General features: G+C 29.6%; 2 protein-coding genes across 6 annotated transcripts in view; one reads left to right on the top strand and one right to left on the bottom strand.

Annotated features, from left to right (window-relative positions):
* Window positions 1–2429, top strand: part of LOC143905577 (uncharacterized) — a 55979-nt gene extending 53550 nt beyond the window's left edge. The window contains exon 7 of the mRNA XM_077421080.1: window positions 437–2429. Coding sequence (XP_077277206.1) covers window positions 437–600 — 164 coding nt within the window. The 3' untranslated portion in view covers window positions 601–2429. The remainder of the gene's footprint in view (window positions 1–436) is intronic.
* Window positions 2430–10510: 8081 nt separating this feature from the next.
* The window catches only part of Daam (disheveled-associated activator of morphogenesis-like protein), a 30842-nt gene continuing 26510 nt past the window's right edge, over window positions 10511–14842 (bottom strand). For all 5 annotated transcript variants that reach the window (XM_077421077.1, XM_077421078.1, XM_077421074.1 and 2 more), the window contains 3 exons: window positions 14462–14589; window positions 14218–14388; window positions 10511–14135 (listed from right to left, as the gene is read on the bottom strand). In XM_077421077.1, coding sequence (XP_077277203.1) covers window positions 13866–14135; window positions 14218–14388; window positions 14462–14589 — 569 coding nt within the window. In that variant the 3' untranslated portion in view covers window positions 10511–13865. The remainder of the gene's footprint in view (window positions 14136–14217; window positions 14389–14461; window positions 14590–14842) is intronic.

Raw genomic sequence — 14842 nt, 5'->3', positions numbered from 1 at the left:
AACAAATACGCGACAGATTTATATAGAAATTTTATGTAATAAAATACTTTAAGATAAAAGTTACGTTGCAATATGTTGGTAATAATAGAATTTACAAACCACAGTTTACATAAAAGGAGTTTAAATAAAAATTTTGACATATCTTTCTGCGAACATATCTTTTTTAGAGTTTGTAATATTTATTACTAATAAAAAGTTTTATTAACACTTTTTCTTATTATAAATAAAATTTTTAAACGTAATAAAAAAGAAACATAATTTTATGTATTATATAATAAAATAAAATAAGAAAATTTACAAAAAGTGTCTATTCTATGAAAACTTAAAAATTTCAAAATCTATCTATTTTAAAACTATTTCAAGACTATCTCTCTCGACACACTTTGCAAAAGTACTATAGACATGGATACAATGATATGTGTTATCGTGTTTACAGGTGTCGTGCAGGATACGGAACAACTCAGAAACGAAAGTATTGCCTGCTTGAGGGCGAAAGCGCAGCAGCATCAATTGCAATTGAGTCTGCAACCAACATCGACGCCTCCAAGTGGATCGTATCCGTCGGCACCGCAGTCAAGCACGCTACATACTTCTGTTTAATCGCGAAAATACGAACTCTTTTTCTGATAGTTCCGTGTCCGATATTTTTGCTGTTGATGCGGAATCACGTCCTGCCTAGAGGACTGTCGTAGATGAATCGGCAACACCGATTTCAAAATCAGTGATATTTTTTTAATGAATATCTCGGCGAAGATCGGTCCTTTCGAAATATATAAGAATCTTTCTGAGATTACTTCTATGATTAATCTCGCAGCCAGACTGCAACAATAATGGCGTCGATTGAACAAATTTCTCGTGGTGAAAGATCTCGGATTGTTCACGATTCCGTCACGATTCTAATGTTCTACGTTCCTCGCGTCATCATTCAAGCGCAGAATTTTGCGCTAAATTTTTGTGACTGCAATTAACTGCAATGCAGTGTTAATCGTAAAGCTCGAAGATACCCACGAGATATATACGTATAATATATATATGTATATATATATATATATATATATATATATATATATACATATATATATATATAATTATATAATTACAACGAAGCGTGATAAACCGACAAATGGAGCGCCTGATTTGCTTTATACAAGTTTGCATGTCTCGCGCAGCAATCAAGCAGACCTATAGATCGATACGGATTTACCTAATCCTCCGCAACGACTTGACGTACAATGACGAAAGTGGTGTCCTCATGTTGTGTTTCAAAAAAAGAAACAAAATGAGGTTGAAAAATACCGCGGAATAAACAATGAAATTAATTATTAAGCTTAAATCTCATCAACGAAATAATAGCCTACTGATGATCTGTATAACAATAAACAATAAAAGATTATCGATCAGGGAATCCTGTCGTTGACGAATGCAAGAACGAATACTTATAAAGAAAGATTTTTCCGGAAAAAAGTCGACGATGAACAAGGCTTAATTAATCAGTCCGGTCGATTAATTTAATGGACTGGCAAATCGAGAGCAAACGGAACTACCTAATTAGAGTATAATTGCTTTTAATAGCACGATTGTGTGTCTGTACGCATGTGTTTTGTGTGTGAGCGTATGCGTGTGCGTGCAGGTGTAAATGCGTGCGCACCTGTATGCATGTGTGTATATGCGAAAAAAGAGAAATCGTGTGAAGAGTGTGAGAAACTTGAAGATTTTTTTGTCTTCAGAATATTAACCTGCAACGAATGTTGAACAACGCAAAGCATAAAAAATAAAAGCATGAAAGAAAGAAAAAGAAATTGTGGAATGCATTACAAGATTACAAAATATATGATTACACATCGAAGAAAAACGAAGACTTTTACGGTACACATATAAAAAATGCCCTCAAGATTTACAAGTTTAAAATAATAGGCAACCATTGAAAGTTGATTCGATTGTGTTAAAATCATGTGTATGTGAGGTAAAGAGAGATAGTATATGCATGTAGATGTGTACGCGTTAAACAAAGTGAGAATGATATTGAGATTGAAAGTGAGAGAGAGAGAGAGGGGGGGGCGGGGTGCAAGTCAAAGATTTATTAGCGAAGACTTCCTATATCCAAGTACTTAAGGAGAAACGTAACTGTTGTCAAATGTGCAATATATCGATATAAGTTCTAGTTCGATAAGATATATTATACTTTAGTAACGGATACGTCTATGCAAGGCATCCACGACGACATCGGTGTCTCGTTGGGCGATTGTTATAAACTACAATATATGTCCTTCGAAGATTGTATGAAATGAAAGCTGAAGGAATATTGCACATCTAATTCTTATGCTTTCCATTTTTGCTGCGAATGAACTTATCCCCGCGTTGCATCGTGCGTCGTTTCGGGACGTTCGCCTCTTGTACATAAATATATAAATAAAAAATATATATATACACATGCGCAAAAAAATGACTAAAATTAAATCGTGGTTGCAAGACACACTGAGCCGGACAAAAATTTTTTCGCAAATTTAAACAGTTGAAAATTTTTAAAATTATTAGGTAAAAATAATAAAAAAACAAAATACTTGGTTTACTATTTTACTATTAATTTTCTGCAAAACATATAAAAATGTTAATTAAAGTGGTACGATAATCTTAATTTGTTTTCTTCTAATTGCAATAATTACTTATTTAAAATGTTTGCTGAGAATATATTGTATGATTTGATGGAAAATTATATCGTTATGTGTGCCACGTATGTTTGTTTATTTTAAAATGTCGCTTGTTTATTTGAAAATCAACACACAGATCTGAACAAAATAAAGAAATTTATATATAATAAAAAGATTTGTTTAACTTCTACAATATGGCAATTTGTTAAGAAACTATTTACTGACATATTTAATATTACATTTAATTACATTTAAAATATAAATTTAAATTTTTGCAAATATGACACAAATCATCGAATCATAAATTTTTTTCGAGCGATGCGTTTCGTCTGGCTGAGATCTATCAAGTTATACACATAACGTAACATATTATAATTTAAAAGACTCGATCATGGGAAACGAAGTAACAACACATTCTCTAGAAGAAAAAAACAACTTACGAGTAATAATGGAAGTGACACTGCTGTTATTGTGAAAACACTTAACGATGGACTTTGGATCTGCAGCGAATTCTCTGTATCCGAATGCTCCAACGCATGCATAGTAGTCGGCTAGTATACGTAATAAATAAAATTTCTGAACAAATACGTTTTTATTTTCATTGCCCCACTTACATTTTGCGACATTATTTCGCAAAACTGTCGTTTCTGTTTCAAAATATTATTACGTATTACGAGATTGACGTATAATAATTGATTCTAAAATAATTTTATTAAAGTACGTAAAAAAAGTAATATATAGAGAAAGATTATTATAATTATAAAAATGCTTTTTTCCTGAGAACATAATTCTAATTTTCTAAATTAAACAATGCAATAACTTTTAAAAATAAAGAGATTAACTACATTTTTTATGTTAATCTCTTTATTTTTAAAGGTTATTGGATTGTTTAGTGCAATGCGTTTAATATTTATATATATATCTAATCTAAAAATTTTTTTTAACATTATTCTATTATGTTAGAAGTTTGATTTTTTATAATCCAGTGAATAAGATAAGTAACTTTAAAAGAAATCTATCTTGTTGATTAAAAAATTTTAGTAGAGAAAACAAATTATACATTAATAATTTTGACGATACATAAAATTTACATTTCACTGGTATCAGTCAGTATCACTTAACTGTGCCTCTTCAAAAACGTTCAAGCTAATTTAAGATCTGATATAAAAAATGAATTTAATTCAATAGGCTATACGTATAATATATTATTTTTGCTATAATAAATTTTATAAATTAAAGAATAAAAATATCAATAATAAAATAAAATTTTAGTTAACCAAAAACATATGGCAAATTAATAGAAAAACGATTTAAGTTGGCATTCAAACTTTTACGTAAGGAATTTCAATGTTCTGCCAGTTAACTGCTTCCGAAATACTAAAAGTCTGATTTCCTAATTGTAACGAAACAATACGAGTCGAATACAATTTAGAGAGTTAGAAAACTATGTTATACACTAGCTTTGCGTCGTTAAAGCTATTTCAGATTATAGAAGTAAAAAGTTATTAAAAAATATGGTTAAAAGAGTTTGCCGTATGATGGTAATCGACGTTTTGTAAACTTTTGCACTTTTGTAAATATTCAGTATTGATATTCTTGTTCCTCGGAACATAGCTACTTTGCAGGAATCAATGTCCAATTAATATATCGATATAACGTGTTGATATCACACACACACACACACATGTATATTAATATATGAAAAAATATATCAAATAAATGTAAGATCTTCGTGATTTTGGGCAATCTTGTTTGTTCCACATTTCTTAAAACAAATAACGCACAAAAAGTACTAATATATAATTAATTACTTTTAAAATCTTATATACATATACGTATAATCCATTTGTGTTTATCATAAGATAATTAAGGTAAATGTACCAATGCCGGGGCAATTAAGATCTATATGTCTGGACACCCTTATCATTATATAGTTTGTAAATAAAATAAGTATAACGCGAATTAAAATCAAAGATAAAAATATAATACAAAAAAATATTTTTATCTTTAATTCTTTGATTTTAATTTGCGTTATTACTTATAATTAAGGACTAAAATGATAAAAATGTCCAGACATAGGTACATATATTCGTGTTCAGGCATTGGTACATTTACATTCACTGACGGAACCATCTTTATCGCATGTAAGGAATTGAAGAATTACCTTTATCTACATCTGGTAAATCATACGTATATATAAATATATGTCACATATAGTCGACACCCGGACCTTTGGCTATCTGTCTATTAATCTGTGATTCAGAGAGTAAAAAATTAATATATTCACACAATATTCACACATCTAAGGTATACATTTTAATTTTATACATTTTTTAAGTATAAATAATATTAATTTTTCGCACTCTGAAAGTATGAATTTTAATTTTTCACACTCGTATGCAAATATTAATTTTTCGCACTTCTAGGGTATGAATATATTAATTTTTCACTCTTTGAATATATGAAATTCAATATTCCACACTCCTAAGGTATAAAGGCTTCTATCTGTCCATAGATATGTGGTGTCTATGTAAAATTTACGTATATTTATATATATGTATAATTTACCAGATGTAGATAAAAGTAATTCTTCAATTCCTTACATACGATAAAGATGGTTCCGTCAGTGAATGTAAATGTACCAATGCCTGAACACGAATATATGTACCTATGTCTGTACATTTTTATTATTTTAGTCCTTAATTATAAGTAATAACGCGAATTAAAATCAAAGAATTAAAGATAAAAATATTTTTTTTGTATTATATTTTTATCTTTGATTTTAATTCGCGTTATACTTATTTTATTTGCAAACTAAAATGATAAGGGTGTCCAGACATAAGCATCCCGGCATTGGCACATTTACCTTAAGGTAGTCGTCTCGTCAGGGCATGTATTAGATAAAGTTTTCGATTTTGGATTTTATATCAAATTATATGATCAGCTTTGCAGTCGATTTTTTCTGTGGCTCCTTACCGACTATTTACTCTAGAAAATCGATCTCGAAAATCACAAATTTTGCATTACTTCATACAGACGGCCAGAAAAAGAAGGCTCTATCACGGTTTCAATCACATATTTTCGCATTTTTCGATTAGATGAAGTGAGAAAAAACATTGCTTTTTGTACATTAGATTTCGAAGAATCCGATGCAACCATAAAATATATAGTTTACCGGAGATTTCGCTGCTAATTTTTTAGTTTATTTTAGTGAAAATGCGGTAATCGAGCAGACATTTTTTGGTCGAGGTAAGGTTGGGAAGACTTGGCAAGCCGCTGGCTAATCACTGTAGTTGCAGGTTATGAGGCTCGTCTTTCTTAGCCGAATTGGATAGTAATTGACACCCCTGTCATGCGTTTTGAAACCCTTTCTCAATAATTGTCAAAATTCAATCGAAAAGGAGATGTAACCTCACTTGTAACCTTTCTCGACGACTCGCATGATCAGCTGATCAAAACGAAGTCAAATGAGAAAAATCACATAATTTGGAAAAAGTAACATACTTTGGCACGTATGAAGTTTTACACCATAATTCATAAAATTATTTTTCCCTTAGCAAAAATTGCCTGAAATATATTTCTGAACGTGAAAACCTACAAACAGTCACATGACTAGCACGTAGCGAGACGCCTACCTTAATTATCTTATGATAAACACAAATAGATTATACGTACAGGTGTATCATGACGATACAGAGCGGTACGGCGGGTTGCCCATTCGAGCAGGCGCGCATGGTCGTTCACAATTGCGTTGACTTCGGTGCATCGCACCTATAATCACTCGCATATCTTTTTTTACAATAAAATTGACTTTGTAGCGCCCGAAGTTGCAATACAATTGTGACAGATTTGCGTAGCAGTAACGTTAAAACAGAAGTCGAGATGACAATACAGGTTATGAAATAAATTTTATTAAGAAAACGAAAGATATTTTCTCTCTTACGAAAAAAGCTCGTACCATAGTCCATCATAATCATTATATATTATAATTTTATTACTTAAATTATTTTTTTCACACAATGTTTATGCACAGGACAAAAGTCAGCAATTAGTATATGTGTGCAAATTTAAATTATAAGTCGGCGAATAAATTTCATTCAATGAAAGTTTAAATAATGGCAGAAATCACCATTAACAAATCTTATAATATTTATTTTGTTTAATTAATAAATAATTTATCATTAAATTGATAATCAATTTAATATATCAATAATAATGAGCATTATATAATTTTTTATATAAATGATGCTGCTGCATCTTAAAAATCTTAATCTTAAACTCATAAACAAAAGGTTTATTAGTATAAAATATGATACATTTTAAATATGATGCTATAATAAATAGTTTATATAAGCAAATTATTATAATATTTAATGAATACTTTTTAGTAATAAATTCCTTGTAGATTTAAATGAGATTCAGTAGCATTATTTACATAAAGATGCTTATTAGCATCAGTATATTGAATTAATTATTAATGTTAACGATGAAATATTAATAATCTGAAATAAATGTTGTTAGACATAAGATCCGCTGATAATCGTTTTTATCGTTATAAATAACGATGGAAACTGTTATCAACGGATCTCGTACCTAATAACACTTATTTCGGATTATTAATATATAGATATATTAGGGAGAAAGAGAGAAGGATGATAGGCCTCTCCGGCAGTTCTCTCGCACCCCCGACACATCATAAATCATAAAAATAATCGAAAATCATACGTTTTGTATAAAAACGAAATAATAAAACGTTACAAAATAATAGCTGTTTTTGTTCATAAATACTTTTATTTCATTCTATCACAAAAAGGATCTTAAAAAAATAATATAATAGATTCCTAACAATCTACAAATTCTCTTTTTGCAAGAATAGGATAAGATTTTTTTTCAGATTTGTCTATTATTGAATCAAGAATATTATAAGATTGTCACAAAGTTCTATCTGCATCTTTCTGAGAAAGTTAGAGGGATAGTATCAAGAATATTTTATTCTAACCTTAAGAAATTTTCTATTTAAGATTAAAATATTGTTGTTTCAATACTAAATATAATTGGCCCTATTTCGATCCTATTTTATGATGGATTTAAGAGTAATGGCGTTGTATCTAGAAATCTTTTCTGAGGGTGGCGGGGTTGATTAAGGGCAACGCGATGTTCGGCGGAGTGACACGCAAATCATTAACTCAGTCAGCTAACAAATGAAAAGGAACATTTATTGTAGAATAACTTTCGGAAAACAATGCGGCCATTTCGGCTTTCATTAATCAGAAAAAGCAAATAAATAGCTGATAACACGGGCGTCAAGTTTTGAACAATAAGAATGGCAGTAACGCGGACGCCAGAAATAAGCGGAGAATTACGTTAATTTAGTAAACGCGCGGAAAGCGTCGTTGATGAGCAAGATAATACTGGTAGAAAACTAAACGCACAAATACTTCGAAATCATAGCAGTCACGCAGATAATAATAGTAGAGTATTAAACTAACAAATAATATAGAATAAAAACTATGAGAAAGTAATGTGCAAATTTCTACTTGCACACTTAAAAAGTATGAGGAAACAATGTGCAAGTTTCTACTTGCACACTTTTTTATTATTTTAAAACATCATTTTTTTGAAGTCTCAATTATTGAGACTTGAGATGTTCTAACTGTCCCCCTTAGAAAGAGATAAATAGTGAGTAAACTAAGGTTTTTTTTTTAAAGTTAACCGACGTTTGTAAAATCATAATAGATTTCTTCGTCATCCATGAAGTACTACTGTTAAATAAAATCAGTAACTTATACAGTCATTTATAAAATAAACGCTCGAAACTCGGTCAGCTTCGCAAAGTTAAAACATCGATTTCATATTCATTTAACACTACACTGTGTTTTTTATATAACTAAAAAACTAATCAACCAAATCTTAAAGAATTATATATGGCATAGGGGGGGGGGGGGTAAAAAAAATAAAAAAAAACTCAAAAAACAATCTTTTTTTTTATAATAGAAGAGAATAAGTATTATTGATTTTTAATCTCAATATTGTTTTATTTTTATATTACTTCAGGTTGTGAGAGATAAGATTAAACATGTCAAAAATATTTTTTTGAATCGTTATTAGAAATCTTTTCTGAGGGCACGTTCTGTTATTAGGTCGAGCTAGCCGATTCCTCGCACACCGACTTATTTTGCCTTGCGTCTCTCTTTTTAGTTTTTCGCGATTTCGCGGACGCGAATTCACGTGTCTGGCGCCCAACAATAAAATTCGGTTAGTGGAGTGTCGGGGGTGCGAGAGAACTGCCGGAGAGGCCTATCATTCTTCTCTCCTTCTCCCTAATATATCTATATATTAATAATCCGAAATAAGTGTTATTAGGTACGAGATCCGTTGATAACAGTTTCCATCGTTATTTATAACGATAAAAACGATTATCAGCGGATCTTATGTCTAACAACATTTATTTCAGATTATTAATATTTCATCGTTAACATTAATAATTAATTCAATATACTGATGCTAATAAGCATCTTTATGTAAATAATGCTACTGAATCTTATTTAAATCTACAAGGAATTTATTACTAAAAAGTATTCATTAAATATTATAATAATTTGCTTATATAAACTATTTATTAGCATCATATTTAAAATGTATCATATTTTATACTAATAAACCTCTTGTTTATGAGTTTAAGATTAAGATTTTTAAGATGCAGCAGCATCATTTATATAAAAAATTATATAATGCTCATTATTATTGATATATTAAATTGATTATCAATTTAATGATAAATTATTTATTAATTAAACAAAATGAATATTATAAGATTTGTTAATGGTGATTTCTGCCATTATTTAAACTTACATTGAATGAAATTTATTCGCAGACTTATAATTTAAATTTGCACACATATACTAATTGCTGACTTTTATCCTGTACATAAACATTGTGTGCAAAAAATAATTTAAGTAATAAAATTATAATATATAATGATTATGATGGACTATGGTACGAGCTTTTTTCGTAAGAGAGAAAATGTCTTTCGTTTTCTTAATAAAATTTATTTCATAACCTGTATTGTCATCTCGACTTCTGTTTTAACGTTACTGCTACGCAAATCCGTCACAATTGTATTGCAACTTCGGGCGCTACAAAGTCTATTTTATTGTAAAAAAGATATGCGAGTGATTATAGGTGATGCACCGAAGTCAACGCAATTGTGAACAACCATGCGCGCCTGCTCGAATGGGCAACCCGCCGTACCGCTCTGTATCGTCATGATACACCCTATATAAGATTTTAAAAGTAATTAATTATATTAGTACTTTTTGTGCGTTATTTGTTTTAAGAAATGTGGAACAAACAAGATTGCTCAAAATCATGAAGATCTTATATTTATTTGATTTATTTCTTCATATATATATATATATATATATATATATATATATATATATATATATTAATATACATGTGTGTGTGATATCAACACGTTATATCGATATATTAATTGGACATTGATTCCTGCAAAGTAGCTATGTTCCGAGAAACAAGAACATCAATACTAAATATTTACAAAAGTACAAAAGTTTACAAAACGTCGACTACTATACGGTAAACTTTTCTAACCATATTTTTAATAACTTTTTACTTCTACAATCGGAAATAGCTTTAACGACGCAAAGCTAGTGTAACATAGTTTTCTAACTATCTAAACTGTATTTGACTCGTATTGTTTCGTTACAATTAAGAAATCAGACTTTTAGTATTTCGGAAGCAGTTAACTGGCGGTTACTGCTTGTCTAGGCCTTTTAAATGTTTATTATTTTTTGCTGATATTATATATTTTATTGGTTGAAGAATCATTTCTTCTGATCAATATCATTCATATTTATATTTGAATATTCTACGAGTTAGATTTGCGTATTATATGAGGTCTTTATGAAATTCTTATCACATTTGCACAAGATAAAATTATTTAATCATACATAATCAGAGATGTAATCACAATCGTCATTAATTTTTATAAATAATAAATATATTTTTAAATATATATTGTATAGACGAAAATGATTTATGCTACATTATTTTGATTTTGACACCACAGATTTTGATACGCAATATAATTTTGTAAGTGTCTTGTCTTCAGTTGATGTCGAATTAATGGAAATTGCTGTTGTCAAGTCAATTATGCTTAATTGCGGTCAATTTTAATTAACGTAATTGATCAGCAGTTCTATACAAAATTCTTTTATATATATGGAGCCTATAATATTTAATTTATATTACATGCAAATATATTTATTATTATCTTTTTTATTACTTAAAAACGTTCCGTGTGCATGAGTGATTGTTGAAGTTATATGTTTAAGTGTATGTTCACTTGAATAAAAAGAATACATATTTAACTTCGCATTCATCTACAAATGTTCTATTCGTAAGTTAAAATTTACATCCCTATATTAAAATTTGTAACTTTTAATTAAAAAATATAGGAGAAATTTGATATGCCTTTTGCAAAGAATAGATAATTATTTCCTTGAGATAAGAAGATCGCGAGATAGATTGCGCATACACAATATGCGCATTATTCGATTACGTAGCTATTTCTATTTATCTAATTTTATTTTTAAAAATTTATTATTTCATGCTATTTTGTTATAAGAAAAATGTCAAACAATTATCTGAAAACTGTTTTATGTCATACTGCGTTTAATTGCAGTTTTGCGGGTATTCTTGACTGTTATTTTATCGAAATATATTATAAATTTTGCAGAAAATATAATGCGATTTCCTATATTTTTCTATGCTTTTAAAAAATGTTAAATTTTTTCTGTCTAAAAACATATTAAGTTATTTGTATTAAATTGCGATATATTGCATAGTACTTGATTAATTTTAATAAAATCTGACATTTAGAGAATTATATTCAATTCGCCGTAAAAAATTACTGCAAAAATGTTGACATTAACTTTACATTCGATTAATTTGTTTCCATCAAAGTGGTTAGCCTTTCGTACAACATTTCATTGAAGGTGTATGGAAATCTAAAATTTCTTTTGGTTTGCTAAAAATTTTTTATATAATTATATATATATATTATATTAACAAAATTTTTGGTAATTGTTTAGATGGGGGGGATCACCTTGGATGACCTTGATATTTTAGTATGTTGTAAAGGTCACTCTCCTGAGTGACCTTTTGAAGGTTTTAGCCCGCGCTCGTTATTCGTTAAAAAGTTATTAACAAAAAATGTTTTGAAAATATAGCAGCTATTTTGAGTATTGGAAGGCATAAATAACTAATATATACGTGTGTGTGCCCTGCTTTAAAAAAAATCACAACTTCTATAAAGCAGAGCACACACACATGTGTGTATGTTCTGCTTTTAAAAAAATCACAACTTCTATAAAGCAGAGCACACATACATGTGTGTATGTTCTGCTTTATAGAAGTTGTGATTTTCGTTAAAGCAGGGCACACACATACACGTGTGTTGCCCTGCTTTATAGAAGTTGTGGTCCTTCTTATCTAAACAATTACCCTAATTTACAAAGGTTAATGACGCGCTATAAAGTATTTAAGTGTTTAAAGCGCGTCAACTAACCTACGTGGGTCAATGGCTCGCCTCGAACAGTATCGAGTGCGTACTTAAAGCTTACTCGCGTGATTCAGTGGCTCGCCTTCAACATTACTGAGTGTTAAAGCGCGTCAACTAACCTACGTAAGTCAATGGCTCGCGTTGAACAGTACAAAAGTAGGTGTAAAGCGCGCCACGAACCCATATGGCACCTTGTTTCGCGTGGAAAGTGTATGCGTGAACTATTTCAATGTATATATTAGTCATTTATGTCTTCCAATACTCAAAATAGTTGCTATATTTTCAAAACATTTTTTGTTAATAACTTTTTAACGAATAACGAGCGCGGGCTAAAACCTTCTGAAGGTCACTCAGGAGGGTGACCTTGACAACATACTAAAATATCAACGTCATCCAAGGTGGTCCCCCCCATCTAAACAATTACCAAATTTTTTATATAACCATATTGCTTCCTCATAGAGGAAACTTCGTTTTCGTAAAAAAAAATTTTTTTTGTTTTTCTGAATGTGTTCAGAATGGTCTAAAATGTCAAAAAATTGCAATTTAAAAAAATGTCTGTATGTATGTATGTGTGTGTGTGTATGTGCCAAATTTACCGAAATTTCTATAACTCCAAAACTAATCAACCAAATCTTAACAAATTATATATGAAATAGAGGTACAAAAAACTGAAGAATATAATAGAATTAATAAAAATTGCTAATAATCAAGGGGTTCTTTTTTAATAAAATTTTGAATTTGCAGAAATGTTTGTTTATGCTTTAATTTCCGCAAATTTGGAGATATCGATCTATTTCTAATTTTATTATATTTTTCAGTCTTTTTTACCCCTATTTCATATATAATTCGTTAAGATTTGGTTGATTAGTTCTGGAGTTATAAAAATTTCGGTAAATTTGCTCTAACTTCCGCAAATATTGAGATATCGGGCTTCTTTATAATTTTTAAGTGTGCAAGTAGAACGCTTTGCTCACAAAGCTTCCTCTATGAGGAAGCCAAAAAAATAAATACTAATAATTATGCATTAAATAAAATAAAAGCTTCCTCATATACATTAAATTTATACATTAAATAATATAAGCTTCCTGTAATAATGAGGAAGCAATGTGCAAGTTTGTAATTTGCACCCTTTTTTACAAAATATATATAAAATATGGTTATATATAAAAAATTTTGCAAAGAATATTAATATTAATAATATATTAATAGTATAAATTTCTGCAAGAAAATCTAACAAGATTCAACAGAGGAAATTTTCTCATAGAAAATTTTTACGAAAAGCATTCTTTGAGCATTAAAAGATTTATATTTGACATAAGTATAAATGTTTTTGAGTTGGATTTAAACAAACATTTTACGTTTCATAGATAGATGCAGATATATAGAAATGCATTGTTAAATTAATATGACTTTCGTGTGTGTAATGTCAAATCCTCTGCGAAACGCCTATAAATATATTTTTATGGAATGTTACTTATATAATTAGCTTTCATAAAATGTATTTGTAATTAAATTATTTATAATATGTTTTTAAACGCGATAAATTTTTCATAAACAAATGTTTATTTTTTATGTGAAAAATTTGTGTGCTGGAAAATTATTGATCTGTCGACGGATCCAAATTTAAGGTTCTAATGACGTTCTCGAGAATCTTCCTTGTGAGTGCTATGTCTGCGTGATTCTTGACCGCTAGGTGTAACAGGTCGTCGTTTTGACCTTTTGAATTTAGCGATATCCTCGCCGAACACATCACCAGTTCGAAGAGCAGATATCAAGTCGTCGAATTCGCCTTTGTTATCATTCTGTTGTCCGTTACTGTTTGCTTCATTCTTCTTACTTAGCGATATACTGTTTAATATACCCTCCCGCGAATTTTTTCTCTCTATTGTTCTTTTCCGGAGCTGTAATAAATTATAGTACATTACATTATTTATATCTTATCATATTACGTGTTTATATGACATATGATAATATATCGCTTACTTCCTGTTCTTGTTTCGCTCTACGTTCTTCTTCTTCGATTTTTTTCCTCATGTTTTCTACATCTTGTCTTGCTTCAGCTAGGGCTTGTAAAAAGTTTTCAAAAATGCCAAAGAATTCATCCGGTTGAACGCCAGCCGAATCTTCACCGAACAGTCTCACTGCTCGATCAAACTGTTTTGACAAAACCATAATTATACATATTTGTCACACAGTTACACTTATAACATAAATAACTTATTTTTACCCTAGTTTTCATGTCTTGGAATAAGTCTTCCGCCTCTGCTAATCTACATGTGGCTTGCGCCTGGAAGTCCCTCATCGCCGGTAAAAACATGTCACCCTGAAGTACCTGAGATTGACCTCGATGAAATTCTAAAAAATGAATAGAACGGGAATAGCACAGACAATGCAATAGTAATTTACCTATTCTTTATTCTTAAATACTTTTTTAGATGATCATTATTATCATTCCCATAGAAAAAGTAGAGAAAAAAAGGAATCAACAAAGTGTGTAGTTAATATAATCACTTAAAAAAAATCAGAAACTTTTAAGTTTTCTTCTTTTTCAGCTGTATTTAATTCCACTTTTTATGCAAGTTTGTTTAAAGGTCCACTATAGTATAAT

This window comes from Temnothorax americanus, unplaced genomic scaffold, assembly GCF_048541705.1.
Source record: "Temnothorax americanus isolate GAGA-0224 unplaced genomic scaffold, ASM4854170v1 Scaffold64, whole genome shotgun sequence".
NCBI lineage: Eukaryota > Metazoa > Arthropoda > Insecta > Hymenoptera > Formicidae > Temnothorax > Temnothorax americanus.
This window is presented reverse-complemented; position numbering and strand designations above follow the sequence as displayed.